The 26,565-nt window shown below is 46.5% G+C and overlaps 2 protein-coding genes and 1 long non-coding RNA gene across 10 annotated transcripts in view; 1 reads left to right on the top strand and 2 right to left on the bottom strand.

Annotated features, from left to right (window-relative positions):
• Positions 1-14,358, bottom strand: part of PACS2 (phosphofurin acidic cluster sorting protein 2) — a 56,081-nt gene extending 41,723 nt beyond the window's left edge. For 5 of the 8 annotated variants that reach the window (XR_014011039.1, XR_014011040.1, XM_081206244.1 and 2 more), the window contains exons 1-10: positions 14,201-14,358; positions 12,564-12,651; positions 10,934-11,023; positions 9,355-9,480; positions 8,932-9,094; positions 8,293-8,366; positions 7,540-7,620; positions 4,336-4,395; positions 1,193-1,350; positions 195-285 (exon numbers count right to left, since the gene is read on the bottom strand). Coding sequence is in view for 6 of the 8 variants with exons in the window: in XM_081206244.1 (XP_081062370.1) it covers positions 195-285; positions 1,193-1,350; positions 4,336-4,395; positions 7,540-7,620; positions 8,293-8,366; positions 8,932-9,094; positions 9,355-9,480; positions 10,934-11,023; positions 12,564-12,651; positions 14,201-14,334 (1,065 nt within the window). In the remaining 2 variants the exon portion in view is untranslated. The remainder of the gene's footprint in view (positions 1-194; positions 286-1,192; positions 1,351-4,335; positions 4,396-7,539; positions 7,621-8,292; positions 8,367-8,931; positions 9,095-9,354; positions 9,481-10,933; positions 11,024-12,563; positions 12,652-14,200) is intronic. The other 3 variants (XM_081206245.1, XM_081206249.1, XM_081206246.1) reach the window with 2 other exon arrangements.
• The window catches only part of LOC308594073, a 75,737-nt gene that overhangs the window by 46,044 nt on the left and 3,128 nt on the right, over positions 1-26,565 (bottom strand). The gene's annotated exons all lie outside the window — the stretch shown is intronic.
• SEC22B (SEC22 homolog B, vesicle trafficking protein) lies at positions 17,675-24,634 on the top strand. Its single transcript, XM_081205473.1, has 5 exons — positions 17,675-17,834; positions 18,424-18,533; positions 18,707-18,867; positions 19,821-19,967; positions 23,185-24,634. The coding sequence occupies exons 1-5, from the start codon at positions 17,760-17,762 to the stop codon at positions 23,337-23,339; spliced, it is 648 nt and encodes a 215-aa protein (XP_081061599.1). The 5' UTR covers positions 17,675-17,759; the 3' UTR covers positions 23,340-24,634.

Below are 26,565 nucleotides of genomic sequence, written 5' to 3'. Positions count from 1 at the left end.
GCGCATGCGCAGATGTGGCGTTGCAGGTTGCAAACGCTGCAGGTTGCGAACGTGCCTCCCGCATGGATCACATTCGCAACCCGAGCATCCACTGTATAAAACTGCCATACTTGACTCACAACCCCTTTATGGCAATGCATTTGTGATTATCAGTTGCATTCAATTATTTTTATGCACTTATTTTATGCACTTACAGGACTGGGTGGCTCTCTCTGGTTTCTGACGCTGTGGAGGCTTCCAATTTCTGCTTGAGAGCTTGAATGTGACATTCCTTCAAAGTAAGGTCTACAGTAAGAAAACAAAGGACATCGTAATGTTGTTGTTTTTTGCTAGGAGCTCCAAAACATGGCCAAGGCTATAGAAACCTCTAGAAACCATGTGCCAAAACGTGAGAGGCTGCTGTCAGTCCTTCCCAAGATCTCTCCCTCCCTCATGTGCAAAACTGCTGCCCAAGTAGCCGTTTGACCAAGCAGGCAGGTACCGAAACACAGTCCACCACCACCCCTTTCGCTTGGACTACTGCAATGCGCTCTACGTGGGGCTACCTTTGAAGGTGACCCGGAAACTGCATTTAATCCAGAATGCTTGACTGGTGACTGGAAGTGGCCACCAGGACCACATAACACCGGTTCTGAGAGATCTGCATTGGCTCCCAGTACGTTTCTGAGCACAATTCAAAGTGTTGGTACTGACCTTTAAAGCCCTAAATGGCCTCGGTCCTGTATACCTGAAGGAGCGTCTCCACCCCCATCATTCTGCCCGGACACTGAGGTCCAGCACCAAGGGCCTTCTGGCGGTTCCCTCATTGCAAGAAGTAAGGTTACAGGGAACCAAGCAGAGGGCCTTCTCGGGAGTGGCGCCCACCCTGTGGAACACCCTTCAGATGTGAAGGAAATAAGTAGCTATCCTAGCTTTAAAAGACATCTGAAGGCAGCCCTGTTCAGGGAAGTTTTTAATATTTAACGCTGTATTGTTTTTAATACTTGATTGGGAGCCGCCCAGAGTGGCTGGGGAAACTCAGCCAGATGGGTGGGGTATAAATAATAAAGCATTATTATTATTATTATTATTATTATTATTATTTATTATTATTATTATTATTATTATTTCCCCAGAGCTGCCCCAGCATCTCTCATCCTAACAGACCGTCGGTTTGAGAATCCGCAAAGCTGCCATCAAAATCTCTTCTTACTTTAGCTTTGGCTTAGGAGTACTGAGGACGCTGTCATCATCTTCCATGTCAGGGCCGCTGTCACTAGGATTTTCTATATCAAGTGTATCATAGAGAAGGTCTAGGTCTTCTTCTACTTCTGGGACATGGTCAGCTGGATCCTGCTCAGAATCCAAAACCTAGACAGAAAAGCACAAGCAGCATAAAAGTGTGTTAAATGGAGGCTTCCTTGAAATGCAAATATCATCTTGGTCATTAATTGCATTCAAGTATTTATATCTAGGTCCTCTGCACAAATCCATATACACAAAATTAGAACTGTATGAAGAGACCAAGTTCTGCCTCTCTGTTGCATTCTCGTTGCTCAGCTCAACTGCTTTTCTCATGTTGGTGCTGATCTTCTGCAGCAGGGAGCCTTCTCCACTCATATTTATTTATTTAAAAGCATACATAGTAAAGGTAAAGGGACCCCTGACCGTTGGGTCCAGTCGCGGACGACTCTGGGGTTGCGGCACTCTCGCTTTATTGGCCAAGGGAGCCGGCGTACAGCTTCTGGGTCATGTGGCCAGCATGACTAAGCCGCTTCTGGCAAACCAGAGCAGCGCACGGAAATGCCGTTTACCTTCCCGCCGGAGTGGTACCTATTTATCTACTTGCACTTTGACATGCTTTCAAACTGCTAGGCTGGCAGGAGCAGGGACCGAGCAACGGGAGCTCACCCCGTTGTGGGGATTCGAACCGCCAACCTTCTGATCGGCAAGCACCTTTTGGGGGGGGAGGAGATGGAGACGGGAGGGCTCCCAGACCCTGGTAGAGCTTCGCACCTCCTTCCCTAAGCCGGTCAAACACTTCCCAGGCTTGGGGAAGTAAGCACGAGGCTCTGACAGGATCCTGGAGCCCAATGCTTTCTTCCCAAAGCCAGGCAGTAAGGTACTGAGAGCACAGAAAAAGGTATGGCATTGCAGCAAGTCATTTAATATTCATGCATCATGGAATAACTGTATGCCAAGATCTTAATGAAGTTCCAATAAAACATGTAATTGTCTTACATGTAATTGTTTTTCCTGGCCTGGAGGAAATTTTTCAGCCAGGGCAACTGCCCAGAATATCGGCACCTTTTTTCTAGGAACAAAGCATTGTGTATAACGATTTAAAAGTGGTATAAGCTCCCTGTGAGATTTAGACCCCTCATATCGGGAGTTTTCACAAGTACAACAGTGAAGGCATGTTGCCCAGCAAATCATTCCTTCATGTCAGTGAGCCAGCTCTTGCCCTGGCCTTGAGGGTCTCCCAGTGTCCACTGGAGAAGATTCCATCTGTATTCCTGCGAGAGGAGACACTAGGACACGATGCTGGCTATGTTTTACTGTGAGTTTTGGTATCTGTGTCTTGCCTTTTTATTGTTCTTTGTGTCGCCTTGCATGATTGTTTTACCTTTCAGCAGGAGGCAAAATGTCACTTAAGAGGCAACACAGAAGCTTCCAGAAGTGGTGACATTTTTTGTGCCTTAATTGAAGTGGGAACATAATGAGATCCCCACTTGGTGTCCATCTGGTGGTGTCCATAGAAAAACCTTTCAGATGATTACAAATGGCACCTTTCCTAATAAAACTGGATACCCTCTGATGTACTGGCAATTCCAGACAGCCTATTTCAAAGTTCACATTTGGGGTGATGGCTGCAGCCTTTGCACTGTGAAAATAAATTCTGTTTGAGTGGTAAGTGGGTATAGAGACATTTTTTGTGAGTCTAAGAAGCTAATTGAAACAAAACCAGTGTTGCCACCAAGATGTGATCAGGAGGTAGCTTGTGAAATCTTGATACAGCTTGCAAAGTACCAGGGAGATAATGTTTTCCAAGCACAAATTGTGTAACTATATGCAGGAACGGGTTTTATAATTCATTTTCCAAGTTTACAGTGATAATATATTGATTGTTGTCCTTTAAAATATCTGTACACTGCTCAAACTTATTTTGCAGGAAATGGCATCATCGTTTTCAAAAGAATTTTTGCTCCAAAGGTTTATTCTTTGTTTTATATGATTCCCCGCCCTCAGGTAATTGCACAAATTACTTTGTTGTCTTGGTGAGTATATCGGGCATATATGTTGGGCAAGAAAACAAGTTCTGCCTTAAGCAAGTGTTACAAATAACAGGGGTTTTTTTTATGAGAGGCAGAAGACTGGGCAGAAGTTACTTTCAGAAGTTACCAGGGCCCATATTTTGTTGTGCGAGATACAGGCAAAATAACTTAGGACATTTTACAGAAACAGAGGGCGAGAGCCAGGCTACGTTACCTGGACTCAGGTCCCACTGAAATCAATGGGACAGATCTATCATGATGTTTCATTGATTTCAATGGAAGTCAAGTTCACCCCTACAAAGAAAGCAGGACAGGGAGACCGCTAAAGTTCATAAAAGAATTAAGGTGCTTTCACATGAAACAGTAAGTTGGTAAGCGGCACCTCGGCCATTATATTTTATTTATTAAAAATAATTTATAAGTGGCTGAATGTTTCAAAAACACTGATCACTCACATTATACAAAAATAATGTTTTTGTGCTCTTAAGTTTCCCCTGTTAGCCTATTGCAGTTTAGAAGAGACCTAAGTACAGAAGGTTACTCAGACCGTTCAGTTTCGGCAATGACATTAATGCACTTGTAGAAGGCTAACAAAGCTTCATATGCAAAAGACAGTATTTGCCAGATCATTAAAATCAGACAGGTAAACTAGGGGGTACATTTACACCATTTGCCTTGGTGTAAAACCTCGGGAGTGCAGAACCTCAGCCCCAGAGACTAAAGCCTCTTTATCTGGCCCTTGGAACTTTGCCCAGGTCACACGGCACAGCTTCCTCAAGTTCCATTCCTTGGCTGGAATGAAGGATGAATGCATGGGGGTGTGCGCAGAAATGCCCAGCTGAATGCAGCCTATTGTGCAAAAACAAGAGTCACATCTGTTGCGGCATTTGCTTTTGCCTCCATCCCTGCCCATCACGGTCCCCAAGAAGAAATTCAGCCCTTGAGATGATAAAGGTTTCCAATCCCTGCTGCGAAGAGAGGTTCTGCGTTTCTGACGAAAGTGCCCTTAGCCTGATGGATAATGCAAAACCCATGCAGAATTTAAGGAAGTTGCTGGAGACAGCAACCACAGACAGCTTACCTCGTCAGATACTTTAAATCGTCTCAACAGGGCCACTACTTTTTGCTTGAAGTTTTGCTGCTGTAAAGGTAAATGACTGCAATCAATACAACACTAAAGCACACAGTCTCTGTGTGTCGAAGCACAGCGCCACGACAAACCATGCACCATTTATTCTCAGTCAATAAGTGCAAATAGCTTACAAAAGGCAGGCCACGGCTGTTGCTCATTCATCTGAGGGACTGTTTAAATTCCATCCCAACTAGGAATTGGGCCAGAATTTCCGGTTCAGCTAGGACAGCCAGTTCCAGATCCATACTGGAAAGAGCGTGCAAACTGATGTCTCTGTGTTGGCAGAGATGTCTCATATTCCTCTAGTGCAATGACATAGCTGGCCACTCATTGCCCTGGAGGCCTGAGGACAAGCCCACAGAGGTCTAGCACAATCTCCCTTGTTTTGCTATTTGTTTGTGCTTGGATTCCACCATTCACTTTGCAGTTTTAGTGGAGTAGGATTAAATAATTCCTGATAAGTAACTTTTTTTCACTTTTTTGCCAAGAAGCCAATGAGCTCTTCTCACTCCTGATCTCCAATCACGTATATTCAACCCTAGAACTCTTTGCCACTAGAAATGTCTAACAGAGGTCTAATGTTGTATTAGTTTGTTAGGAACAGTTAGCTCTGCATTTCATCCAAAGCCAGCTCCATTAACACAAATCTTTAACATATTTTTTTTTTTACTCTTAACACAAGATTAAAAACAAGTAATTACAGAAAACGGAGACTTTTTTAAACAGAACACAGTTTTCCACAAACTGACTCTGCAACAAAATCTGCAATCCATGGCACATAGATGATGTCTGAAGAATATAGGTTGTATTTCTGCATGGGGACATGGCACTAAGTTATCCCTCTACATGTCTGAGTGTCTACCCCAAATAATTAATAAATAAATTCCAAAACAATTGGAGTGCACATAAATATAAATGCTAGCCTGCTAGCAATGTGTATGGGAGGAGAAAGAGGATTCAACACAATGGATCAGCCACACAGCTCCCTTGCCAGGGGCCTTGTATAAAGAACACAAATCCCGCCAGGGACAAAGATTTAAGACGTACCTGGGTGAGAAATACTCTTGTCAAGCCTCCTGGGGGGGGGGGAAGGGCCATGCAACAAGGGCAGCCAGAGGCATGTACAGAGTACAGAAAGAATTGTGCCTCTTGGTATAGAATGTAGTTGGGAAGCAAGAAGAGAAGAGTTTGGATTTGATATCCCGCTTTATCACTCCCCTTCAGGAGTCTCAAAGCAGCAAATATTCTCCTTTTCCCTTCCTCCCCCACAACAAACACTCCGTGAGGTGAGTGGGGCTGAGAGACTTCAGAGAAGTGTGACTGGCCCAAGGTCACCCAGCAGCGGCATGTGGAGGAGCGGAGACGCGAACCTGGTTCCCCAGATTACGAGTCCACCGCTCTTAACCACTGCACCACACTGGCTCTCAAGCAAGAGGCAGGACTTCAAGCCCCGCCAAGTGAAAGAGGGGAATGGCTTTTATATGCTTGTGAAAATACCATTTGTGTCAAAGGCATAAAAGAAGGAGATCCTAACTTGAACCCATACAGCAAATGCAACGCAACAGCTCCCTAAGCCAGTGCCGGATTTACGTATAAGCTAAACAAGCTATAGCTTAGGGTCCCATTCTCTTGGGGGGCCCCCAAAAAAATAAAAGAAAAAAACTGGATGTACATTTCCAAAATATAAGATAAAAAACAAATAAAATAAAACCTACATACAGCAACAGTGTTTTGTGTTGGTGTAGGCTCCTTTTGGTATGCGCAAATGGCTTTAGATACCTATTAGGTCCATAAATTACCATCTAGCATATATTCAACACAAAAAACAGCGACAAGTTGTTATTGACAAAGGACAGCTGGACATATAAAGGGCTCCATTACCTTCAGTAGTTGAGGGCCTCATCAAACCTAAATCCGGCCCTGCCCTAAGCTACTCGGCTGTAGGAACAGATATTAATCAAATAGATCATGGGGGATTTCTCTTTCCCCCAAGTCCAAGATCCAGTCTTAAGGTACCAGAAGTAGCATGGTTGCAGAAGAAACTCTAGCCTGTGAGAACAGTCATGTTTTTGTTTTGTTTTTCCAGCCTGGAGGCCTGTACTTCAAATCCAGGCCACAAGCCGGTAGTTGTCTCCATGTATCCAGATGTGTCAGAGTGTGAGCCAAGACTCATTAAGCCCACTGACCTAAGCTCAAAAACGTTTCTTTGGAACGCTGAATGCTCCCCTGAATGTGCCCTATAGACAGAAAAGGTGCAAAGGGCACCTTGTTATCTCCATACTCTTTGGAAGGAGGAAGCTATTACTGAATCAGGCTCATGTTTAATAAAAATTTCCAGAGGGGTAGGTGTGCTACCCCAGTACCAAGGGCCTTCTGGCAGTTCCCTCACTGCGAGAAGCCAAGTTACAGGGAACCAGGCAGAGGGCCTTCTCGGTAGTGGCACCCGCCCTGCGGAACGCACTCCCACCTGATGTCAAAGAGAAAAACAACTACCAGACTTTTAGAAGACATCTGAAGGCAGCCCTGTTTAGGGAAGCTTTTAATGTTTTATAGGCTATTGTATTTTAATATTTTGTTGGAAGCCGCCCAGAGTGGCTGGGGAAACCTAGCCAGATGGGCAGGGTATAAACAATAAATTTATTATTATTATTACTATTACTATTACTATTATTATTATTATTATTATTATTATTATTATTATTATTATTATTAAAGCAGGACGCGACATGTGCCTCAAATTATCAGACTTGGCTATGAAGCACCCCAAATGACCTTGGGTCAATCGCTCCGACCTAGCCCCCCTTCAAGGCAATGGCAGATGAAATGAGAGGGGGCAATTTTTGTATGCCCTCTTGGGCTCCTTGGAAGAGGTCAGAACAAAAAGGCAATCTCAGTCCACCAAAACAAAGGTTCCCTGTCATGCATGCAACCACCCGAGTCACTTTTAGCTGCTTATTACTTGTTATAATGCTGTTCTGTATGCATTACACTCAAAGCGGTTCACAACAAAGCACGACAAAACAAAAATATGAATACAACTACTGTGGCTTTGTATTCGTCCAAACCTCATGCCATATCTAGTCCACTCTTTCACTCTGGGCAGACACTTGGTCCCAATCCACATCAATGTTAGTAAAATTAATTTCCACCAACCCTGGTTATGGATGCTGTTCTTACTATCGATCTCCACTGCTTCTTTGGCTTTCCCAACTCATACTCATCATCATCCAAATCCTGAAGAAAAAGAAGCGTTTGTTATGATCATCAACAAAGGTCAAATGAGGGGAATAGGGGTGTTACAACATCAAGGCAGATGGAATGCCTTGCAAGCGTTTTTTTAATTAATTAAAATGTATGCAAACATACACTAAGCTGTCCCAACTGTTAACAGATTTAAGGCAAACAGATCCTACAACACTAATTCTGTTACCACGCCAGCAGCAGCTACGAGCCCAATTCAAAGTGCTGGTTTTGACATAAACCCCTTTAAAGCTCAGCACCTCGATATCTTCTGGATATGGACCGGAGGAACCTAGCAAGACCTTCAGATCTTCATTGGAGAACCAGGTTGCTTCTTTGAGGGTGATTCAGAGGATCAACTTCCTCAGAATCAACCATCAAGGAGCATCAACGACCAACTGAAGGAGTGGACTAGGGATTTCAAAGGATTGCCAGCAACGAGGGACAAGAAAAATTTCCCCAAGTCATAAGAAAACCATTTGGATCCAACATCTTGTGGGCTGGGAAATCCTAATAAGTCCTTCAGTTTCTCTCTGAAGCTGCTCTAGTAGGCTATCAAGTGGCTAAATGTTTTGAATAAAATAAATGAATGAAATAATCAGGTCCACTCCCTTGCATTTATGACTTTTAAGATAATTACAAAGGGCTTATTTGCTTAGACAATACCTGTCCCTGAACAGCGTCATCACTGGCTTCTTGTTCTGAAGAGAAGCTTTCATATTCCTCTTCGGAATAGTTGTCTGAAAGAAGAAGAATACAGAAGCAATTGGATTATGCTCTTACTAAAAACACCAACTGCACATTGGTTTAAAGGCAAACCAGGAAGAAAACTGCAAGGGCCGTTATGGCAATTTCACAGTTGCTGTTTTCTGGTCTTCTGGTTTTAATCTTCTTCTTAAAACCATCTGAAGACGGCAAAGTCAGGAACTGCAAGAGTTGGCGGGGGGGAGCTTTGGGGAAACTTCGATCCTGGCCTTTACTCAGTTCTAGCAGAGTGAAAGCAGTCTGCGTACAATTTGGACTGAATTCAGAGAATGATGCTACTAAAGTTATGGTACTCTCTCTTGAAAATGGAAGGTCCTAGAGAAGGAGATTGGGATACAATTGCAAATACAAAAGAGGAAGTCCAAAGAAAAAATATGGTTGACGTTAAGCAATAACAATAGCAATTATGGAACCTATCTTGGACTTTTTGTGGGGAAAAGAAATGAAAGATTCTGAGACATCTTGACTTAAAAGAAATATTGTTTAACAGAAAGTGGAAAAGATGGATATTAGCATGGACTTTTACAGTTCTGGAGATACCTGCAGACTTGATTTTCTGGCTCATGTGTATAGCACTGTCTTCTTGGTCTATTGGTTGGCTGGACAGTGAGAAGATCCATATCTCTGCTACTTTGACTGCAGTTTCCTTGATGCTGCTGAAAAGGTTCAAAACTTGGCCTCCTTCTTTTGGGTGCTGCAACACCTACGAGAACCAATGTCTGAGAGAGAGCGTGCTTACAAGTTAACACCCTATTTCTTACCCACTTTATGTTTGTTGTCAGAAAACTGGGGTTGGCTTTTACGGCCCAAGTCCCCAAGTCCCTACAAGTCCGCTATCGGTCAGAGATAAACACAACATCTGAAAGAACCTTAGCAATGCTTTTGCAATGCAACCTTACAGAAGACCAGAAAAAAGTATGTTAACACCTTTTATATTAGTGACCTATACAGAGGGGCACCTACCTCCACCATGTTCACAGATCCCATTGCCAAAGTTTTGTAACCCAGAATTGTTCTGTTTTTATACCGTTTCCTCCTCTGAAGCATGATCTGAAGTTTGTTGCCTTCTCTTTTCAAGAAATGAGGATACTGCAAATAAAACATGTAAAGGTTTAATAATAATAATAATAATAATAATAATAATAATAATAATTTATACCCCGCCCTTCCCAGTTTAAAAACCGGGCTCAGGGCGGCTAACAGCAAATAAAACCATTGATTAAAATGTGACTTAAAAAACAGTATAAAACAGCATAAAATACAACATAAAATGCAGCATCAATATCAATAAAATTCAAAAATTCAGGGGTCATACTAGGGCTAATTGGCCAAGTTGGTCCTACTAGGGCCAGCAAGGAGACCAGGGAAGAATTTAAATGTGGAGTCCCAGAAAGGGTTTCTTCATAGAAGAGGAAAGGGGAAAAGGGAAGAGAGGATCAGGCTAATTCAAATTGAAGGCCAGGCGGAATAGCTCTGTCTTACAGGCCCTGTGGAAGGAGATCAAGTCCTGCAGGGCCCTAGTCTTGTGGGACAGAGCATTCCACCGGGTCAGAGTCGGCACTGAAAAAGCCCTGGCCCTGGTGGAGGATAGTTTGGCTTCCTTAGGGCCCAGGACTTTCAAGCTATTATTATTCATGGACCTTAGGGTCCTCTGCGGGGCATACCAGAAGAGGCAGTCTCATAAGTACGAGGGTCCTAGGTTGCATAAACAGGAGGATATTAACGTCACCTTCTCAAGGAAGCACCTGGAAAGGCTGTCAAGTGGCCTCTAAGTACCCTGAGATGAATGACACTAGACTTTAATATTATTAGACCCTTCACAGAAAGAAGAATTGGGCAAGGAACAAGCCTAAAACACAGAATCTCTTGAAAAAGCAACATATTGTTACTTTTATTGGCTGGTTTTGTACCATATCGAACCACAGCTACTGGGATATAGTGCTGCTAAATAATACTGCACAGAAATTTGATGGAAGAGGTTGGGAGATGAATCAGCAGCCATAAATGAAAGCTGGTTCTCCACCTATAAAGAAATAAAAAAAGTGGATCCCACTCTCCTAAAGAGTAGACAGAGTACTTTGTATCCTGATCAGACTGGATGATAAATTAGTTCACTAATTTATTAATTACATTTACATCCCACCCTTCCTTATCTAACAAGCATTTTGTTTAGAATATAGGGCTCATTTGATCTTGCAACCACCGATAAAAACTTTGCCACTGCTAGTTATTATTATTATTATTGTTATTAAACTGGTAGGCTGTTTGGAAGGGTTGCCTATTCGAATATTTGTCTGGATTTTAGCCTGTGTTTCATTTGTTTGTGCCGAAGGCCGAAGAAGGCTGGAACCCCTACTCTTAATTCTTCCACAACACCCTACCTATCCCAAGGCAAGCTTCTAGTCTCTTCCACCTCTACAGTGCCGTGGGAAATCAGATGAAGCAACGAGTCATTTTTTCATTTCAGTTTTTAAAAATATGTCCTAGATTAAGTTGCTCACAGTAAGGGGCAGGAGGGAAATATTAAGGATTCCTACATTACCTGCAGGGAAAAGCTCAGAGCAAGCTCTGTTTCTACGTGCCCACTAGAATGCAGCATAATTTCATGAGACCGCAATATTCGTTTTGAACCCTGCACAGAAAAAGGAAAACAGATCAGCTATTGTTAGTCAATAATTACAGATTTGTAGAAAGTGTCGCTACAGACCAGGGAAGGGCAACGGCGGCTTCCAGCTGTTGTTTGATGACCTCTTCCACTGTCCGTGACTATTCACCATACTGGCTTGGGCTTCTGAAGGAGACCCACAACAGCTGCAGAGGCACTGACACCCCCCCCCACTCTTCCCACAGACTAATGTCCAAGTTAATGCAATTACTGGGCTATCGAGGGCCAGAGCACACAGAAACACCATTTACCTTCCCACAACAGTGGTACCTATTTATCTATTATTATTATTATTATTATTATTATTATTATTAGTAGTAGTAGTATTAGTATTAGTATTATTACCCCACCCATCTGGCTGGGCTTCCCTAGCCACTCTGGGCGGCTTCCAACAAAATATTAAAATACAGCATCAAACATTAAAAGCTTCCCTAAAGAGGGCTGCCTTCAGATGTCTTCTAAAAGTCTGGTAGTTGTTGTTCTCTTTGACATCTGGTGGGAGGGCGTTCCACAGGGCGGGCGCCACTACCGAGAAGGCCCTCTGCCTGGTTCCCTGTAACTTGGCTACTTGCACTGGCATGCTTTCGAACTGCTAGGTTGGCAGGAGCTGGGACAGAGCAACGGGAGCTGACCCCGTCACGCGAATTCGAACCGCTGACCTTCCGATCCGCAATCCCAAGAGCAGGCATAGGCAAACTCAGCCCTCTAGATGCTTTTGGGACTGCAATTCCCATCATCCCTGACCACTGGTCCTGTTAACTAGGGATCATGGGAGTTGTAGTCCCAAAACATCTGGAGGGCCGAGTTTGCCTATGCCTGCCCAAGAGGCTCAGTGGTTTAGACCACAGCGCCACCAGGGCCGTCTTTAGCATATGCGCTGGCGGGGTGCAAAGATCCACACAGCGCCCCCAAATTTAGTTAACTTTGCACGCACGGCGCCGTTGAGAATGACATGTGCCGTCGTTGAGTCTGAGAAGCGCCGCCATTGTGAATGACAAACACCACCGCTGGCGCGGCGCGGCTTTGGTAAGTGAGCACACAAAGTCGAAAGTCCTTTAGTGAAACAGTAGGTATACATTTCGGTAATACCTAGGTATATATGTATTTTGTTTTTCTAGCTTGATCAAAATTATTTATTATTTCATAACAGGTAGATAGTTAAGAGCTTAGGCAGTGGGTGCCCCACACCTCTTGCACTCCCGGGTATAGACGTCCCTGAGCGTTCCTGTCATGAACGGCATAACACCTAGTTAAGATTATGTGAACAGCTTTGTTTCAAGAATTGATATAAATTAGCATCAATTCTGTATCAATAGATTTCTCAGTACCCATTTGTAGCACAGTATATTAATGAAACCGTTTTTTCTCACTAATAAATCACACAACTCCCAAAAAATAGTATATTACAATAGTATAATAAATCACACAACTCCCAATAAATAGTGTATTAGCAGCTCAATTGTAAAGCACCTCATTAGCCTATTATACCCAGCGAGGCTTGCATTACCTGCATTTTGACTGCAATTACCACAGAAATGAGATCTTTATCCAATTCTTTCAACACAATCAGTTTCTTCAAAGTCAAGCTGCACAACCTGCAAATTAAAAACGAAACAAAACCTGTGATATTGGGGGGAAATAACTTAGGGATTGGGGAACTGGGCCAAAACTAAAAATCAATTTCACGATTTAATATCATCAGCAAACAGGGTTACTGCACTGACCACCCCTAACTCTAGATTGTTTATGAAAGAGCTAAAAAGCACAGGTTGCTATATTGATCCCTGTGGGACTCCACTTTCTATTATCCATTTATCCCTGCTTCCTTCTTGTTCCATGCCTGCTAAGCTTATTGACTCAGCAAGGTATTTTTTTCAGAAGGTTGTGGGTTTTTTTAATGTCCAAGTGCGCTGTGTCACCTGGGTCACCTCTATTATGAATGGCCACTATTTTTGGCTAGCTGACAATGATGGCTTAGTCACGCGAACCTCACTCACCATCTGGATGAGAAAGGAGAGGAGCAATAAGGACCATGACAGGAGGCCAGTCCTTCCAGAAGCGAGAGGCAGAGTAGCAGCACTCACTGTGGTCACCCATGGCGATGCCCACAACTGGAGGTAGCCATAGAGCGGGTTGTCCCTGATGGTGCATTTTCCCATGATTTATGTTAAGTGTCGAATTAATATGTTTAATTTCATAATGTGAAGATCTAAGGATGTTTAAGTTAAATTTTACAAGAACCGTGATTTGGAAAACCGCTAAAAGGATATGCAACGAAATTCAACCAAGGGGAAGCGAGGAAGTCACTTAACAAGGTTAATAAGTGTCATTTTCAATAAGGTTATGATTTATGTTTGTTTGTCTTGCGTGCTTGTTTGTTTATAATGTTGTGGAAACCAATAAAAAAAAATTGGGGGGGGGGGAAGAAAGGTGCATTTTCCCCAGGAGGAGCAGATAAGTTTGAAATGAGCTGCTTCAGGGACCTCCAGGGGGACAGTTGAATTTCATACCAGTTTCAGAGCAATCAAGGGTAGTTTCCTATTGCAGCACCGGGGAGATCTTCCCCATGCACAGACCAGAGAGCAGAAAGGAAGGAAGAAGCGTGAGAGAGCGCCTCTCTCTTGGTCTGCGGGCCAAACTACATGTCACCTGAACTGCCGTGAACGCAGCTGCTGCCATGCTCCCTTTTTTTGCTATATAAATGGCAGCCGCGGGGGAAGCCGGAGCATCCCTCCTTCTCCCTTCTGCAGCCGGACAAAAAGGGCTCTTTGCTTTCCGCCGGAGGCCTCTGCCGATGTCAGCAGCAGTTTGCCTTGCAATGCAAAGAGCGAGGAAGCGAGCTGGGCGTCCGGCTGGGGTGGGCAGGGAGAGGGGAAGGCTTCCAACCAGTGGCGTAGCGTGGGTTGTCAGCACCCGGGGCAAGGCAAGTAATTTGCGCCCCCTAACCCGTGGATTTTAGTAGGGGCAGAGAGCTGCGAGTGCCAGCGCCCCCCCATGGTGTGACCGGCCCCCCCTGCACCCCCCACGCTACGCTTCCAACCCCCAGGCTGCCTGTCCCAGGCTTTTCCCGCAGGGTATCCCCGTAAGGCGCCGCGCCCGCCTGCGTTCACACGACCACCGCGCCGGCCCCGAGGCGGGACTCACCTGGGGACGCAGCTGGGGCCGGAGCCGTCCACCTCCCAGGCCGCGAACAGGTTCATGGGCAGCGGGCCGCCCGGCGCCGCCGCCACCCCCCCGCCCGGGGGGCTGCCCGGACGCCCGCGCGCTTCGGCCGCCATGGCTGGGTCCTGGCCGAGGGGATGCAGCGAGCGGCTCGCCTCTCCGGCCGCCACGGCCCTTCCGCGCCGGCGCAGCAGCCGCGGACCTTCGCCCGGGACGCGCGTGACCGGCCGCGGGGGGAGGGGCGCCGGGAGGGTGACGTCACAAGAGAGCCCCCCCTTCCTCCTGCCCCTCCGAGACGGGAGGGAGGGAGGGGGGCGGCAGCGCTGGTTCCGCCGCAGTGCCAGAGGAGCAGAGGGACTGCTGCTGCTGCTGCATCTCGCTCCGCGGGTCTCCCTTCCCTGCGAGACGCCCTTGCGGGATGCAGGGAGGGAGCCGCAAACGCCGCCCCGATGCCGCCTTTGGTTTTGCACTGGGGAGCTCAGGTGCCCGGCCTCCTTGGCTTCCCCGTATTGTATGCCGTGCAAAAAAAATAAATAAATAAAATAAAAGCACTGTAAACTGAAAAACACATCCGCGAGTTTTATTTATTTTTTATTGGTTTTCACAACATTTTAAACAAACACATAAGACAAACATAAATCATAGCCTTAATGAAAATTTCACTTATTAACATTGTTAAGTGACTTCCTCGCTTCCCCTTGGTTGAATTTCATTGCATGTCCTTTTAACGGTTTTCCAAATCACAGTTCTTATAAAATAAACATTAACATCCTTAGATCTTCACCTTATGAAATTAAACATATAGATTCATCACTTAACATAAATAAAATCCTAAGGCAATTAAGTATATGCAAGCTGTTTTCAGTTAATTTAACTTAACATATTTAACTAAGTAATCATTAAATTTAATCCACTCTTCCTGCTCCTCCTCCTTCTGGTCACGGACTCTTCCTGTTAGGTCGGCTAGCTCCGAAAAATCCATCATTTTCATCTGCCATTCTTCTATCCGTGAGTTTTAAGCAGCGGCGTAGCGTGAGTTGTCAGCACCCGGGGCAAGGCAAGTAATTTGCGCCCCCTAACCCGGGGCAAGGCAAGTAATTTGCGCCCCCCCTAACCCCTAACCTGCGAGTTGCCGCTGGCGCTGCCGCCCAAACGGCGCTGCTTGCCCGGAGGAGGAGGGGGGGCAGAGAGGCGAGGAAAATGCAACGGCCCAGCAGCTGCAGCAGCACCGGCGGAGGCGGGGCTGTGAGGAGGGGCTGCCTGGCACGTCCTCCGCGGCGAGCGCTGAGAGCCGCTGCCTGCCGGGCGCCTTCAGCCCGGACGCGCGCACAGCTCGTCAGTTCCGCGAGACATGCGGCTCCGCTACAGCCTGCGCCCGAGGCTCTTCGGCAACTCCGGAGGCAGCGAGCGCGCCCCCCCCAGATGTTGCGCCCGGTGCGGCCGGCACCCCTGGCACCCCCCACGCTACGCCACTGGTTTTAAGTGCCCCATGAAGGTTCAGCCAAGGACTGCCTCTTGCATCTAGGAAAAACGAGTGCAACTCTGGACCACTGAGCGCCGGATCTTGCTGAAACGGAATTCTTTGCATGCACCCGATTTTTGCAGCAAAAATGCCAACTCTTTGCTGCATCCTGACCAAGGAGGAAGCACATTTCCCGCTCATCCTCTTCATTGCACGCATCTGCGAAGTGCTAAACACCCATGACATGTCTTTTGCACCCTTTCAAAGTGGCCAGCGCGGTTCCCTGGATGGAGCGCCGATTCTTCCTTCAAGTTTCCCCCAGGTGGCTTTCGGAGAGGGTCCGACAGCTTCGTGGCGGCGGGGGCGAGAGGGGGCTGTGGGCGGCTACGAGCCCCCACGGAGGCTGCGCCCCACGGAGACGGCTTGCTGGAGTCCAAGAAAGCGAGGGTCGCTCTCCCGCCCAGATCCTGCTCGAGGGCATATCTGTCAGCTTTTCCCTTTTCTTGTGAGGAATCCTATTTGGAATAAGGGAATTTCCCTTTTAAAAAAGGGAAACGTTGACAGCTATGTTCGAGGGTTCCCCACTTGGGGCATCTGCTCAGCGGGCAGGATCCCTCGGCTTATGTCTGCTTGAAGCACACCGACCCGACCTCCCTTGTCCCTTTCCCGACCGCTCCGTCATAACATCGACATCTTTATTTGTAACTGCCTTTTCCCCCTGGCAGGCACCCCAGGCGGCTTACAGGCGCCTCGTCCCCGCTGCTTGCCGAGCCGCCTTCCTCCCATAGCTGTCAACCGTCCCTTATTCGGCGGGAAACTCCCTTATCCCAGCGCCGTGTCCCGCTGCTGTCCCTTATTGATGATGTCCCTTAAATTTCCCGGGTTTCATGCTCGGGAGGGAAGCAGCAGCTTGGGGTCCTCCACCTTGAGAGAGAGCGCACACGTCTCTCCCTTTCCCCCCTCAGGGGCGCATCGTGAGGAGACGGGTGGCGGCGGGCGGGCAGGCAACCCCTCTTGCGAGACTTCAGCCGCGCTGCCAGGGGAAGCCGGAGGCAGCAGTGGCGGCAGCGGCTGAGGAGGCGGACTGAGGGAGGAGGAAGAGGAGGGGATGGGGAGGGACGCAGAAGGGTGGCACTTCAGCGGCCACCGCGGCGCCGCAACCGCCTCATGCTGGGCTCACGGGCGGGGAAGGGCCAATGGAACTCCTCGCACCAGGACTACGGCAGCCCCAACGTGCTGCTTAGCATCCCCTCCAACCAGTGCAGCATCTTAATGTAGTGATTTCCCCCTCTGCATCCCTTTCATAACTCTATTTTTATAAATCATTTGTCCATCCATCGTTCAAATTTTTACTACAAGTTTTCTGTCAATCCTACCAATGTATGTAACTCTTTACAATAGCTTTTCAACTAAATTATAAACTTTCCCCATTCTTTATTAAAGAGGTCCTCTTCCCGGTTTCTAATTCTGCCTGTAAGCTTTGCCATCTGGACGTCATTCATCGGTTTTGTCTGCCCCTCTTCGGAGTGGTAAACCCTTAGGATCATCTAGTCCAACCCCCTGCAAAACACAGTCAGTGGCAGCAAAAGCAGCATGGTTCCATCAGTGCCGGATTTCTGTATAAGCCAAGCCGAAATCCCTTATTTTGGCTGCTGATCCCTTATTTTCGAGGCTGCTGGTTCCTTATTTTCAAATCTGTAAGTTGACAGCTGTGCTCCCTCCCCGCGACCAGCCTGTTTTCGGCTGCTCCCCCCCCCCGCCCGCTTCCCAGCCCCGCGCTGCTGCAGCAGGGAGTTCCAAGGCTCCCCACGCAGAGCGGGAGGATTGGGCGCTGGGGGCCGTGCGCGCCGTCCTTTCCCCGACGCCACGGAGAAGCCGACGGCCACAGGGAAGCGGGAGGGCAGCAGCGGAACCCGAGCTCCGGGGGCGCCGCGTTCCGCCCGGGCCTTTAAACCGACCGGAACGGAAGTGGGCCGGAGCATTTCCCCTCACGAACCCGGAAGTTCCCTTTCGCCTTCCGGCCAGCTCCGCTGTGTGGGCCGTGGCGCAGCGGCAACCGCGGGTGCGAGGCAGGCGGCCATGGTGCTCCTCACCGTCATCGCGCGGGTGGCCGACGGGCTTCCTCTGGCCGCCTCCATGCAGGAAGACGAGCAGGTGAGCGGCGGCCGGGCCAAGCCAGGCCTCCACCTCCTGCTCCCGGGACTCCGGGCGCGGCTACTCGGAAGCAGGAGCCCTGCGCGATCCTGGGTCCAAAGGCGCCGCCTCCGTCGGTCCGCTGGCGATGTCGGCCTCGGGGCTCCCCGCCAGGCCTGCCTGGGAGGTCCGCGGTTGCCGAGCGGGCCCGGCCGAGAATGGCCCTCCTGGCTCCTGAAGTCCAGGGCCGGATGAATCTGCTTCTCTTCCCACCCCCCACCGCAAGAGAGAGCCCCCACCCCCCCATCTAAGAGATGAGGCAGGCAGGGACAGCCTTCCTTCTTTTGCTCTGAATATTTTGCTTTCTTAGAAGAACACATTGTGGGGGCTGGGAATCCTGAGCTGAAATTTCGGGGGTCCAGCTGGGTGCCTTTTCTGTTGCTGTATAGAGGAAACAGTCTAGTAGCAGCAGCAGAAGGGGAAGCATTTCGGTTTGGTTATTCTTGACCCAGATCCTGTTGGCTCAGTGACTGACACTTTGCTCTGAGCAAAGGCCAGTGCTTTGTCAGCCTGTTGGAGCTTTGCATTAAAGATTTGTGTTGTTTTGTAGTCTGGTAGAGACCTGCAGCAGTACCAGAGCCAAGCCAAACAGCTGTTCCGGAAGCTCAATGAACAGTCTCCGACCAGGTGCACCTTGGAAGCAGGAGCCATGACTTTTCAGTAAGTACAACAGAAACTCCGGTGCAGAGGCTCAATAGGGAGTTGTAGACCATATGCTGGATTAGGGGTTGCTAGAGAAGATGATTGCTCTGTGTCTTTAGGGAAAATTTGGGAAAGATGGAAGTTGGTTTGCTGTCAAGCTAACATCAGACCTGTTGTATCTTCTTTTGCAGTTACATCATTGAGAGAGGGGTGTGTTACCTGGTGTTGTGTGAAGCTGCCTTCCCCAAAAAGCTGGCCTTTGCATACCTGGAAGATTTGCACTCAGAATTCGATGAGCAGCATGGAAAGAAGGTCCCAACGGTGTCCAGGCCCTATTCTTTCATTGAGTTTGGTGAGGTTCTTCCCCTTCCTCATCAGGCAAAGGCCTGCCTGCAAGGTTCCTTTAGTAGTCCTGATGGCGGCTTCTCCTCCTTGTGCCATCCCTAGTTCTCCCTCCTGGAAAGTTTCTTGCATTAGCACAGTCCTTTAAAAAATAATAATTCCTGTCCTCTAAAAAGACCCTGGAGACTGGATCCTCCCAGAAGCTTTACAGAATATCAGGTCAGATTATGCAAATATCCCTTTCCCTCACACAAATACAGTGGACTCTGACATTCTTTGTTCTTGGGTGATCTGTGTCATCTGAGTTGCTCTGAGCCCGGCCTTGGCTGGGGAGGGCAGGGTATAAATAAAATTATTATTATTATTATTATTATTATTATTATTATTATTATTATTATTATTATTATTATTATTATCATCATCATCTCTTATAAACACTCTTGTACTTAGGACCAGTGAAAGTTTCTGAATGCTTGCCACCATGGTTGCTCAACCTTGATAGGAAAATTATGGACTATATTACATGTGATGCTGCAACCATCATTAAGTTGCACATCTGTGTTACACAAAAACACCTATTTAGCAATAGGTGAATGTGAGTTCCAATTTTCATAAGTATCTCAGTGCACAGGGAGAGTAGATTTAACCCTTCCTAACTGTTACCACAGTGACAATTCCCATCCCACCCTATTATTAGCTTTAGAAGAAAATGCTCTAAAGCATGCCAATGGAGCTAACAGTCTTGGGGAGCCAATTTTCATTAGGACCATGATTGTGGATACAAGGGTTAAACCTCCTCTCCCTGAATGCCACTGTCACAATGAAAATTGCCACCAAAAAGGACAATTGATGGACAACCAAGACTGGCCACATGTGTGGAACTGATAAATAAAAGACATAAATTAGCTGTTGGACACTGAAGGGAAGAGAGACTAATTCATGAGCAGCTACCTCTTGTTTCAGATACTTATATCCAGAAAACCAAGAAACTATATATTGACAGTCGTGCAAGAAGAAACCTTGGCTCCATCAACACAGAGTTGCAGGATGTACAGAGAATCATGGTAGCTAACATTGAAGAAGTTCTACAACGAGGCGAGGCACTTTCAGGTACGGTGACTGTTGCATGCACAAGGTGCCCTGCCTTTTTATGGGATGATCAGGTGCGATTGTAGCCTATGCAGTAGGAACGGGGGAAGCTGTGGCAAGCTGCTTTGCGCGATATAACACACCCTGTCTGCACATGCGCTTTCCCTACATTAAGATATTCAACAGGTGCTTTATTACGGGGGCCCACACCATTGGAATTGCAGTAAGTGGCTACTTTCTCCCTTGTGGTGCTCTAAGATGGAATGTGTTCCAGCTCTGATGTTGCTTTGATGTCATGTCATAAATATTCAAATGACTTTTTATGTAGGCTCCCCCCCCCCCATTTTGTGGCTTGCCCTGTGATTTTTTTGGTAAAGGGTGGGACATAAATAAAATAAATAAATGAGAACACTTTTTAATATATCCAGGCTTCATAAATGTTTGTTTATACATGTTTTATATTTACTCATGATTTTATTCTGCTCTTACATGTTTTTTTCCTGCTTCTACAGTATTATCTGTATATGTTAACTGCTTTTATTCTGATTTGCTTTGCTTTATTAAGTCCCCTGGAAACTTGCTTAAAGGGTGTAGTAAGCACGACATATTTCCAGCCTTGGCCAGGCAAAAACCTGTTGACCCCTGTTCCCCAAAACTCTGTTAGTGGTGCTCCAGCAGTCATCTCTGCTCTGGTTTCTCATCTCCTTTCCCATTCAACAAATCTTTATTCTTCTCCTTAGAATTAAAGCACCCTACAGCTTTGCCCTGTACTAGTGTTAAGCCCTTAGTCAATGATATGTTGTGCCCTATGATCTTGCCCAAACTTGACTGCACTCTTCTAGTGTCTTAAAGTCTCCTACTCTTTTCTGTTCTCTCACGATCCCTTGTACCTTGAGCTCTCCCCCATAACACCTGGGTGTTACTCCTTATATCTTTTTCTTTAAATCATAGAGTTGGAAGGGACCCTAAGGGTCATCTAGTCCAACCCCCTGCAGTTCAGGAATATCAGCTAAAACATCCATGACAGATGGCCATCCAACATCTGCTTAAAAACATCCAGTGAAGGAGAGTCCACCACCCTTTGAGGTGGGTTCCACTGGCAAACAGCTCTTACCATCAGAAAGCTCTTCCTGATGTTTAGTCAGAATCTCCTTTCTTGTTCAGGACCTACCCTTTGGAGCAGAAGAAAACAAGCTTGCTCCATCTTCCATGTGGCAGTTCTTTAGTTATTTGAAAATGGCTATCCTATCTCCTCAGTCTCCTCTTTTGCAGGCTAAACCTACCCAGCTCCCTCAACCATTCTTCATAAGCCTTTGTTTCCAAATCCTTCGTCATATTGATCATCCCTTATTCCCAGTTAAATCAGGCCTAAATATATGTATCTTCTTTTGCTTGCTTTCTTCCCATGTTACCATTGCATATCCCATTCTTCATCTTTTTTTCCTCTTTTGTTCATCATGCTTAAATTATAAGATCCTCAGAACAGAGATCTGCCTTTTCTGATTTTGCCCTAAAGCCAAAGCAGGCAGAATGTCCATCTCAATTGTATGTTGAACAAGCTGGCTTGTTTATGGTATAGGTATCTTCATACCTCATTGCTTCAGCAATGGGACCTGGCCTGGAACCATGCCTAACTTGGCAGTGGTTGCAGTAGTCACCCATCACTTGGGCAAATGGTATAGCACCTTTCTTCTCTGTGATGGAGCTCCAGCTCTGTAGCTTCTGCTTCTCCACCTCTGTAGCTTTTGCTTCATACTTTTCAAAATTTCTTGCTTCCTCTTTTGTTTGAGCAGCAATTGAGCAGTTCAGATGTGAACTTATACAGTTTGCCATTACGTGTCCCACCCCAGACCCAAAATGTGGGAGGTACATTATTGTAGAATTCAGGGCAGTTTTTGAAAGTCTGACAAACTGTTCTTCCACTTGCTGTGCCCATAATATGTGTGTCCAGCTTCTCTTTTAATGGAGAAGTGGGGCTTACTTCCAAGGGCACAGGAAAAGAAGGGGATGGGTGGTGGCGGTAGCAGGGGAGGCGGTGAGCAGGTGATGAGCTATTAGCAGTAGTTGGATCTTCGTATATAAATATTTGGGGCATGTATCCCACAGAATACAAGAACTGAAAGTCTGTGAGGGAGGGTTATTTGCAAGTAGTTTCAGAAAGGGTAGGGGAGCAGCCTGAGGTCCCCATAAATGGCAGGTGCACAGGCTCTGTTACATAGGCAGACATCCATTGATTCAGAAAAAAAATTGACTGGTTTATTCAGAGGGTTGCATTGCAGAGAAAGAATGCAGTTTTGCATGCTTCTGACATGAGTTTAGGATGCACAGTTTGCATTCAGTTTACACGTTAAAAATGATACACCAGAGCTCACGGGGAATAGTAAACTCAGAACAGTGACTAACAGTATTAGCTATTGATTGGGACACTTTTGAAAGAGAAACATACGCATCACATATTGACCAAATCTTTGCTGTAACACAATTCAAAAGTTGTAAGGGAAGATGGTTTCGCTCAGTCCTCGTTCATCCTGCCAATAGCAGCTTCTGGATTCCATGACTTCCCAGGCAGTGCCTCAGTTTCTCAGCTAGTACTTCCACCACCTTATCGCCGCAACGTCAGCGTTCTAGAAACCAATGAGAAGTTTTTAATAAACTCTTGCTTGGGTCCTAAGATACATTAACCTACGGGAATAAATGGAAGGGCAGTTTCCCTCCCATTCCCCACTTGCAGCTGCTTGCGACCCCTCTGAAAACCTTTGCAGAAAGTGGGGTGGGAGCATCCTTCAAATCAATAGAGGAAGGATGGGAGAAGACACATCCCTTTTGTGAACTTCCTTTACTTACCTTAGAATCCAAACCTGACTATGGGCAGCCCCCCCCCCATGTCCCCTCCTACGTTCTTCCCACATCCCTCCTATGAGGGAGTCCCACATCCCTCCAGAAAGACTTTTCAGAGGAAGGGTGGCTGCTGCAATAAATGTAAGCCACTTTCTATAACGAAAAGCAAACTTTTTGATTAACAGCAGATAATAGACACTGGGTGCTAGACAGAAACTGTCATCCTCCTGTAATTTTTCCAGCAAGGAAAATGAAAAAGTCTGCTCTTAGGTCAGACTGAAGCCAGTAGGTTTGGGACTTTAATTTGAAACATATCATGAATATATGGCAATGCGATATAAATGCATAACTGCACACCTACAAATACTAAAGTGTCTTATTATTTGTTCTTTTGAAACAGCTTTGGATTCCAAGGCAAACAATCTGTCCAGTTTGTCGAAGAAATATCGCCAGGATGCAAAATATTTGAACATGCGTTCCACCTATGCCAAGCTCGCGGCTGTCGCCGTGTTCTTTATCATGTTGATTGTCTATGTGAGGTTCTGGTGGCTTTGAGAGGTTTCCAGGCACCAAAGAGGGACAGCTAGTAACACAGCAGATGCATAGTTGCAAGATGCCAAGATCACTGGAATGTACATTAGAAGCCCCAAATGGGATGACTGTATAGTGAGAATTGCTGCTACTTTCCGGTGAATCTTAATTCCCAAATGTCAAAGCTTCCTGGATTTTCTTTTGCACTTAGAAGACATGAAATTTGTCCATCCCACTAGCAGCACGATTTCCATCCCTAATGTGAGAGGGAAGTCCTGAGTTGGCTTATCAGGCTGATTCACAGCTTTTGCGTTGATGCTGCAGTAGACACCCCTTTCCCTGTAAATGATCCCAGCCCTCATAGTAAAGGGACTCTAATGAACATTCCTGGTGCTAGTAATATTTTCTTAAGGGTCTGGATCTTGCTACTTGTGCAGAAATTCCTGTTTAAAGGCTGAGTCTTTAGTGCACTTCCGACATACTGACATTACACCATTAATTTCTCAAACAGGTAGGAAATTCTGGTTCAGTAGACTTCATTATTGCTAGATATATTGAATCATTACACCGTTGATTTAGAAAGTAGATAAGAAATTCTGCTTCAGCAGACTTCATTAAGTGCTCAGTATAATGTTGAAATAGTTGTCACAGAATTAAATTACAAGCACGTAATTCATCTTCATTTCAGATAAATCTATGTTTTTAAAACCAACAGCAAGTTCCACATTCTCTGCATATTTTACAGGGAGGGGCTTGGCGTCTCCTGCTTGTTGGGTTTTTCCTCTCTCCCGCAAATGTCACTATTTCTTTTGCTTTGTGCAGTCTGTAAGACAACCTACTATTTGGATCTCGTGGCACACGAAAGGGCTGAAGAAGAGCAGGTCTCTTCCTGAATTCTTGACAGTCTGTGCTTTGAAAAATTAAGCTCCTTTGTCATTCTCTTCTTCACTGTATCTTTGTCTATTTCCCACTTCTGTATAGCAAACCTGTGGAGCAGAAACCGTTAGTGTCCTGAACTCTGGTATCTGTGTCTGAGGACTGCTGACTCTCAAAGGGATGCTATCATGCAGTGTGAAAAGTATTTTCAGATGTGTCTTAAGAGCGAATCTCAGATAAGGAGATAGTAGAACTAATCTCCCATGTGTTCTCAGGCAGCCTGTCTGAGTATTTGCAAGGGGAAGAGAAAAGGAGTTGAAGAGCAGAACACCACATACTATGTTTCCATCAGAGATAATGAAAAGAAAATTGGTTTTATTTATTTCAATTGGCAAGCGCATTATTACAGCTCTCTCTTAAAAATAAAAGGTGAATTCACAGCATTTTATCGAACAATTTTTAATTTGAAGTTTTGAAGCTCAAGCAGATATATATAACCACCCTTTTTTTGATAGTTAGTAGTTTGGTAGCTCATGGGAATGTTGTAGTGGACATTGGGTTGTATCCAGCTAAAGTAATTACATGACTGAAGGAATGGAATTCGCCCTCCCTGCTCCATCCCCAAACCTGCTCCAGGCCATATGTGTCTGTGTGTATGTATGTGGATTGATTGATTGATTGATTGATTGATTGACTGCGTACATGCATGCATGCAGGGGGAGAATAGAGAGGGGGAATTCCATTGTATGAGTAGAATGAATTCCATTCATGCAATGACTTTGTTGGGAACAAGCCAGAGTCTCCTGGGATATCCTTGCTGACAAGCTAGTAAAATGTACCATATTTTTCGCTCTATAACATGCACCCGACCATAACACGCACGTAGTTTTTAGAGGAGAAAAAACCGTAGGCATGTCACCCATAGGCATTTCCTCCATAACACGTACAGACATTTCCCCTTACTTTCTAGGAGGAAAAAAGTGAGTGTTATGGTGCAAAAAATACGGTAATTTGAATAATACCACGGTTAGATGGATCTTCAGCTTTTTAAAACGAATTCCCAAACATCCCTCATTCATGACGGCATCAATGGAAGAAGAATCTCAAGTAGGGTGTCATAGGACTCTGCCTTTCGCCCTGTGCTGTTCAACATCTTTATAAATGACTTGGATGAATAGAGGGGATGCTTATTTCCCTATACTACATTTTCGCTGAGAAGCCCCATCTGCCTCTCATTTCACTCTGCAGCACAGTGCAGTAACCACCTTCTTGACAGTTGGACCCACTGTTGGTCTGGTCCACTCATTCTTCTGGGGCCTGTCTTTGCATGCAGGGGAAGTCCCTAAGTCCCTGAGGGTTTGAGACCCATCGGCTACCGTCACCTGGTTTAGATGGGCAGTCGAAGCTGTTCCCAAGGTGTGGCCGCTATTGCATGCTGACAGCCTCTAGGAGCCACAGGTGAGAGGTGAGTGCAGGGTGTGGACCAAAGGTGGCCAAACTACCCCAGAGAAAGCACAGCGTGTCTCCCACCAAAGGTACTAACCTTTCCCTAACACCCCCATACCTGGGAAGCTCGCCCATCTAGGAGAAGGCAAGCGTACTAAACCTCTTCTGCCTTGTGGCTAAACACATTTGTGTGAGAGGATTTGGGTGTAAAAATCCGTACCAGCTGCCTGGTGGGACATCTTTGGAAGAAGAAAAGGCACAAATCTGGAGCGGAGTCCCTAAGACCAGGGGTCAGCAAACTTTTTCTACCAGCAGGCCAGCTAGCTCACTGTCCCTCAAATCTTCTGGTGGGCCAGACTGCACACAGGCACATGTATACACACACACACTGGCAGAGGGGGGCTTCTCTCTCCCCCTCCTCCTGCTTTCCTACTTCCTGGCAGCAGTTGGGAGCTGATGGCGGTGGCAGCGCCTCTCGTTTTTGGGAGAGCTTTCCCAGGCGCGGGGCCAGCAGGCACGCTAAGCTCCGGCTGAAGCCTTGCGGCATGCCCACTAGCCCCTCTGTCCATGGCTGTGATGCCATTGCACAGAGGAAATTCAGTGTGCCTTCAGATTGGCCAGTGTAGCTGCCCGCCCAGAGGCTTCCGCAGCTTTGGATTGGCTGCGGGAGCTTCCTGGAGCCAATCCGAAGCCGCACCGGGTTTTCTCAGCGTGCGGGCGGCAAGGCTTCGGATTGGCCAGTGTCGCCACCTGCCCAGAGGCATCCGCTGCTTCAGATTGGCTGCGGGATATTCCTGGAGCCAATCCAAAGAAGCCCGTGCACCCGTCGCAGAATTCAGTCCCCGTGCAGCAAGATGTCGCCATGCCAGTTCAGCACGGGGACTGACTGGGCAGGTGGCAGGGTCCTTGGGCCTTATCTGGCCCACGG

Source organism: Podarcis bocagei (genome assembly GCF_964188305.1).
Source record: "Podarcis bocagei genome assembly, chromosome: 8".
In the NCBI taxonomy this organism is placed as follows: domain Eukaryota; kingdom Metazoa; phylum Chordata; class Lepidosauria; order Squamata; family Lacertidae; genus Podarcis; species Podarcis bocagei.
This window is presented reverse-complemented; position numbering and strand designations above follow the sequence as displayed.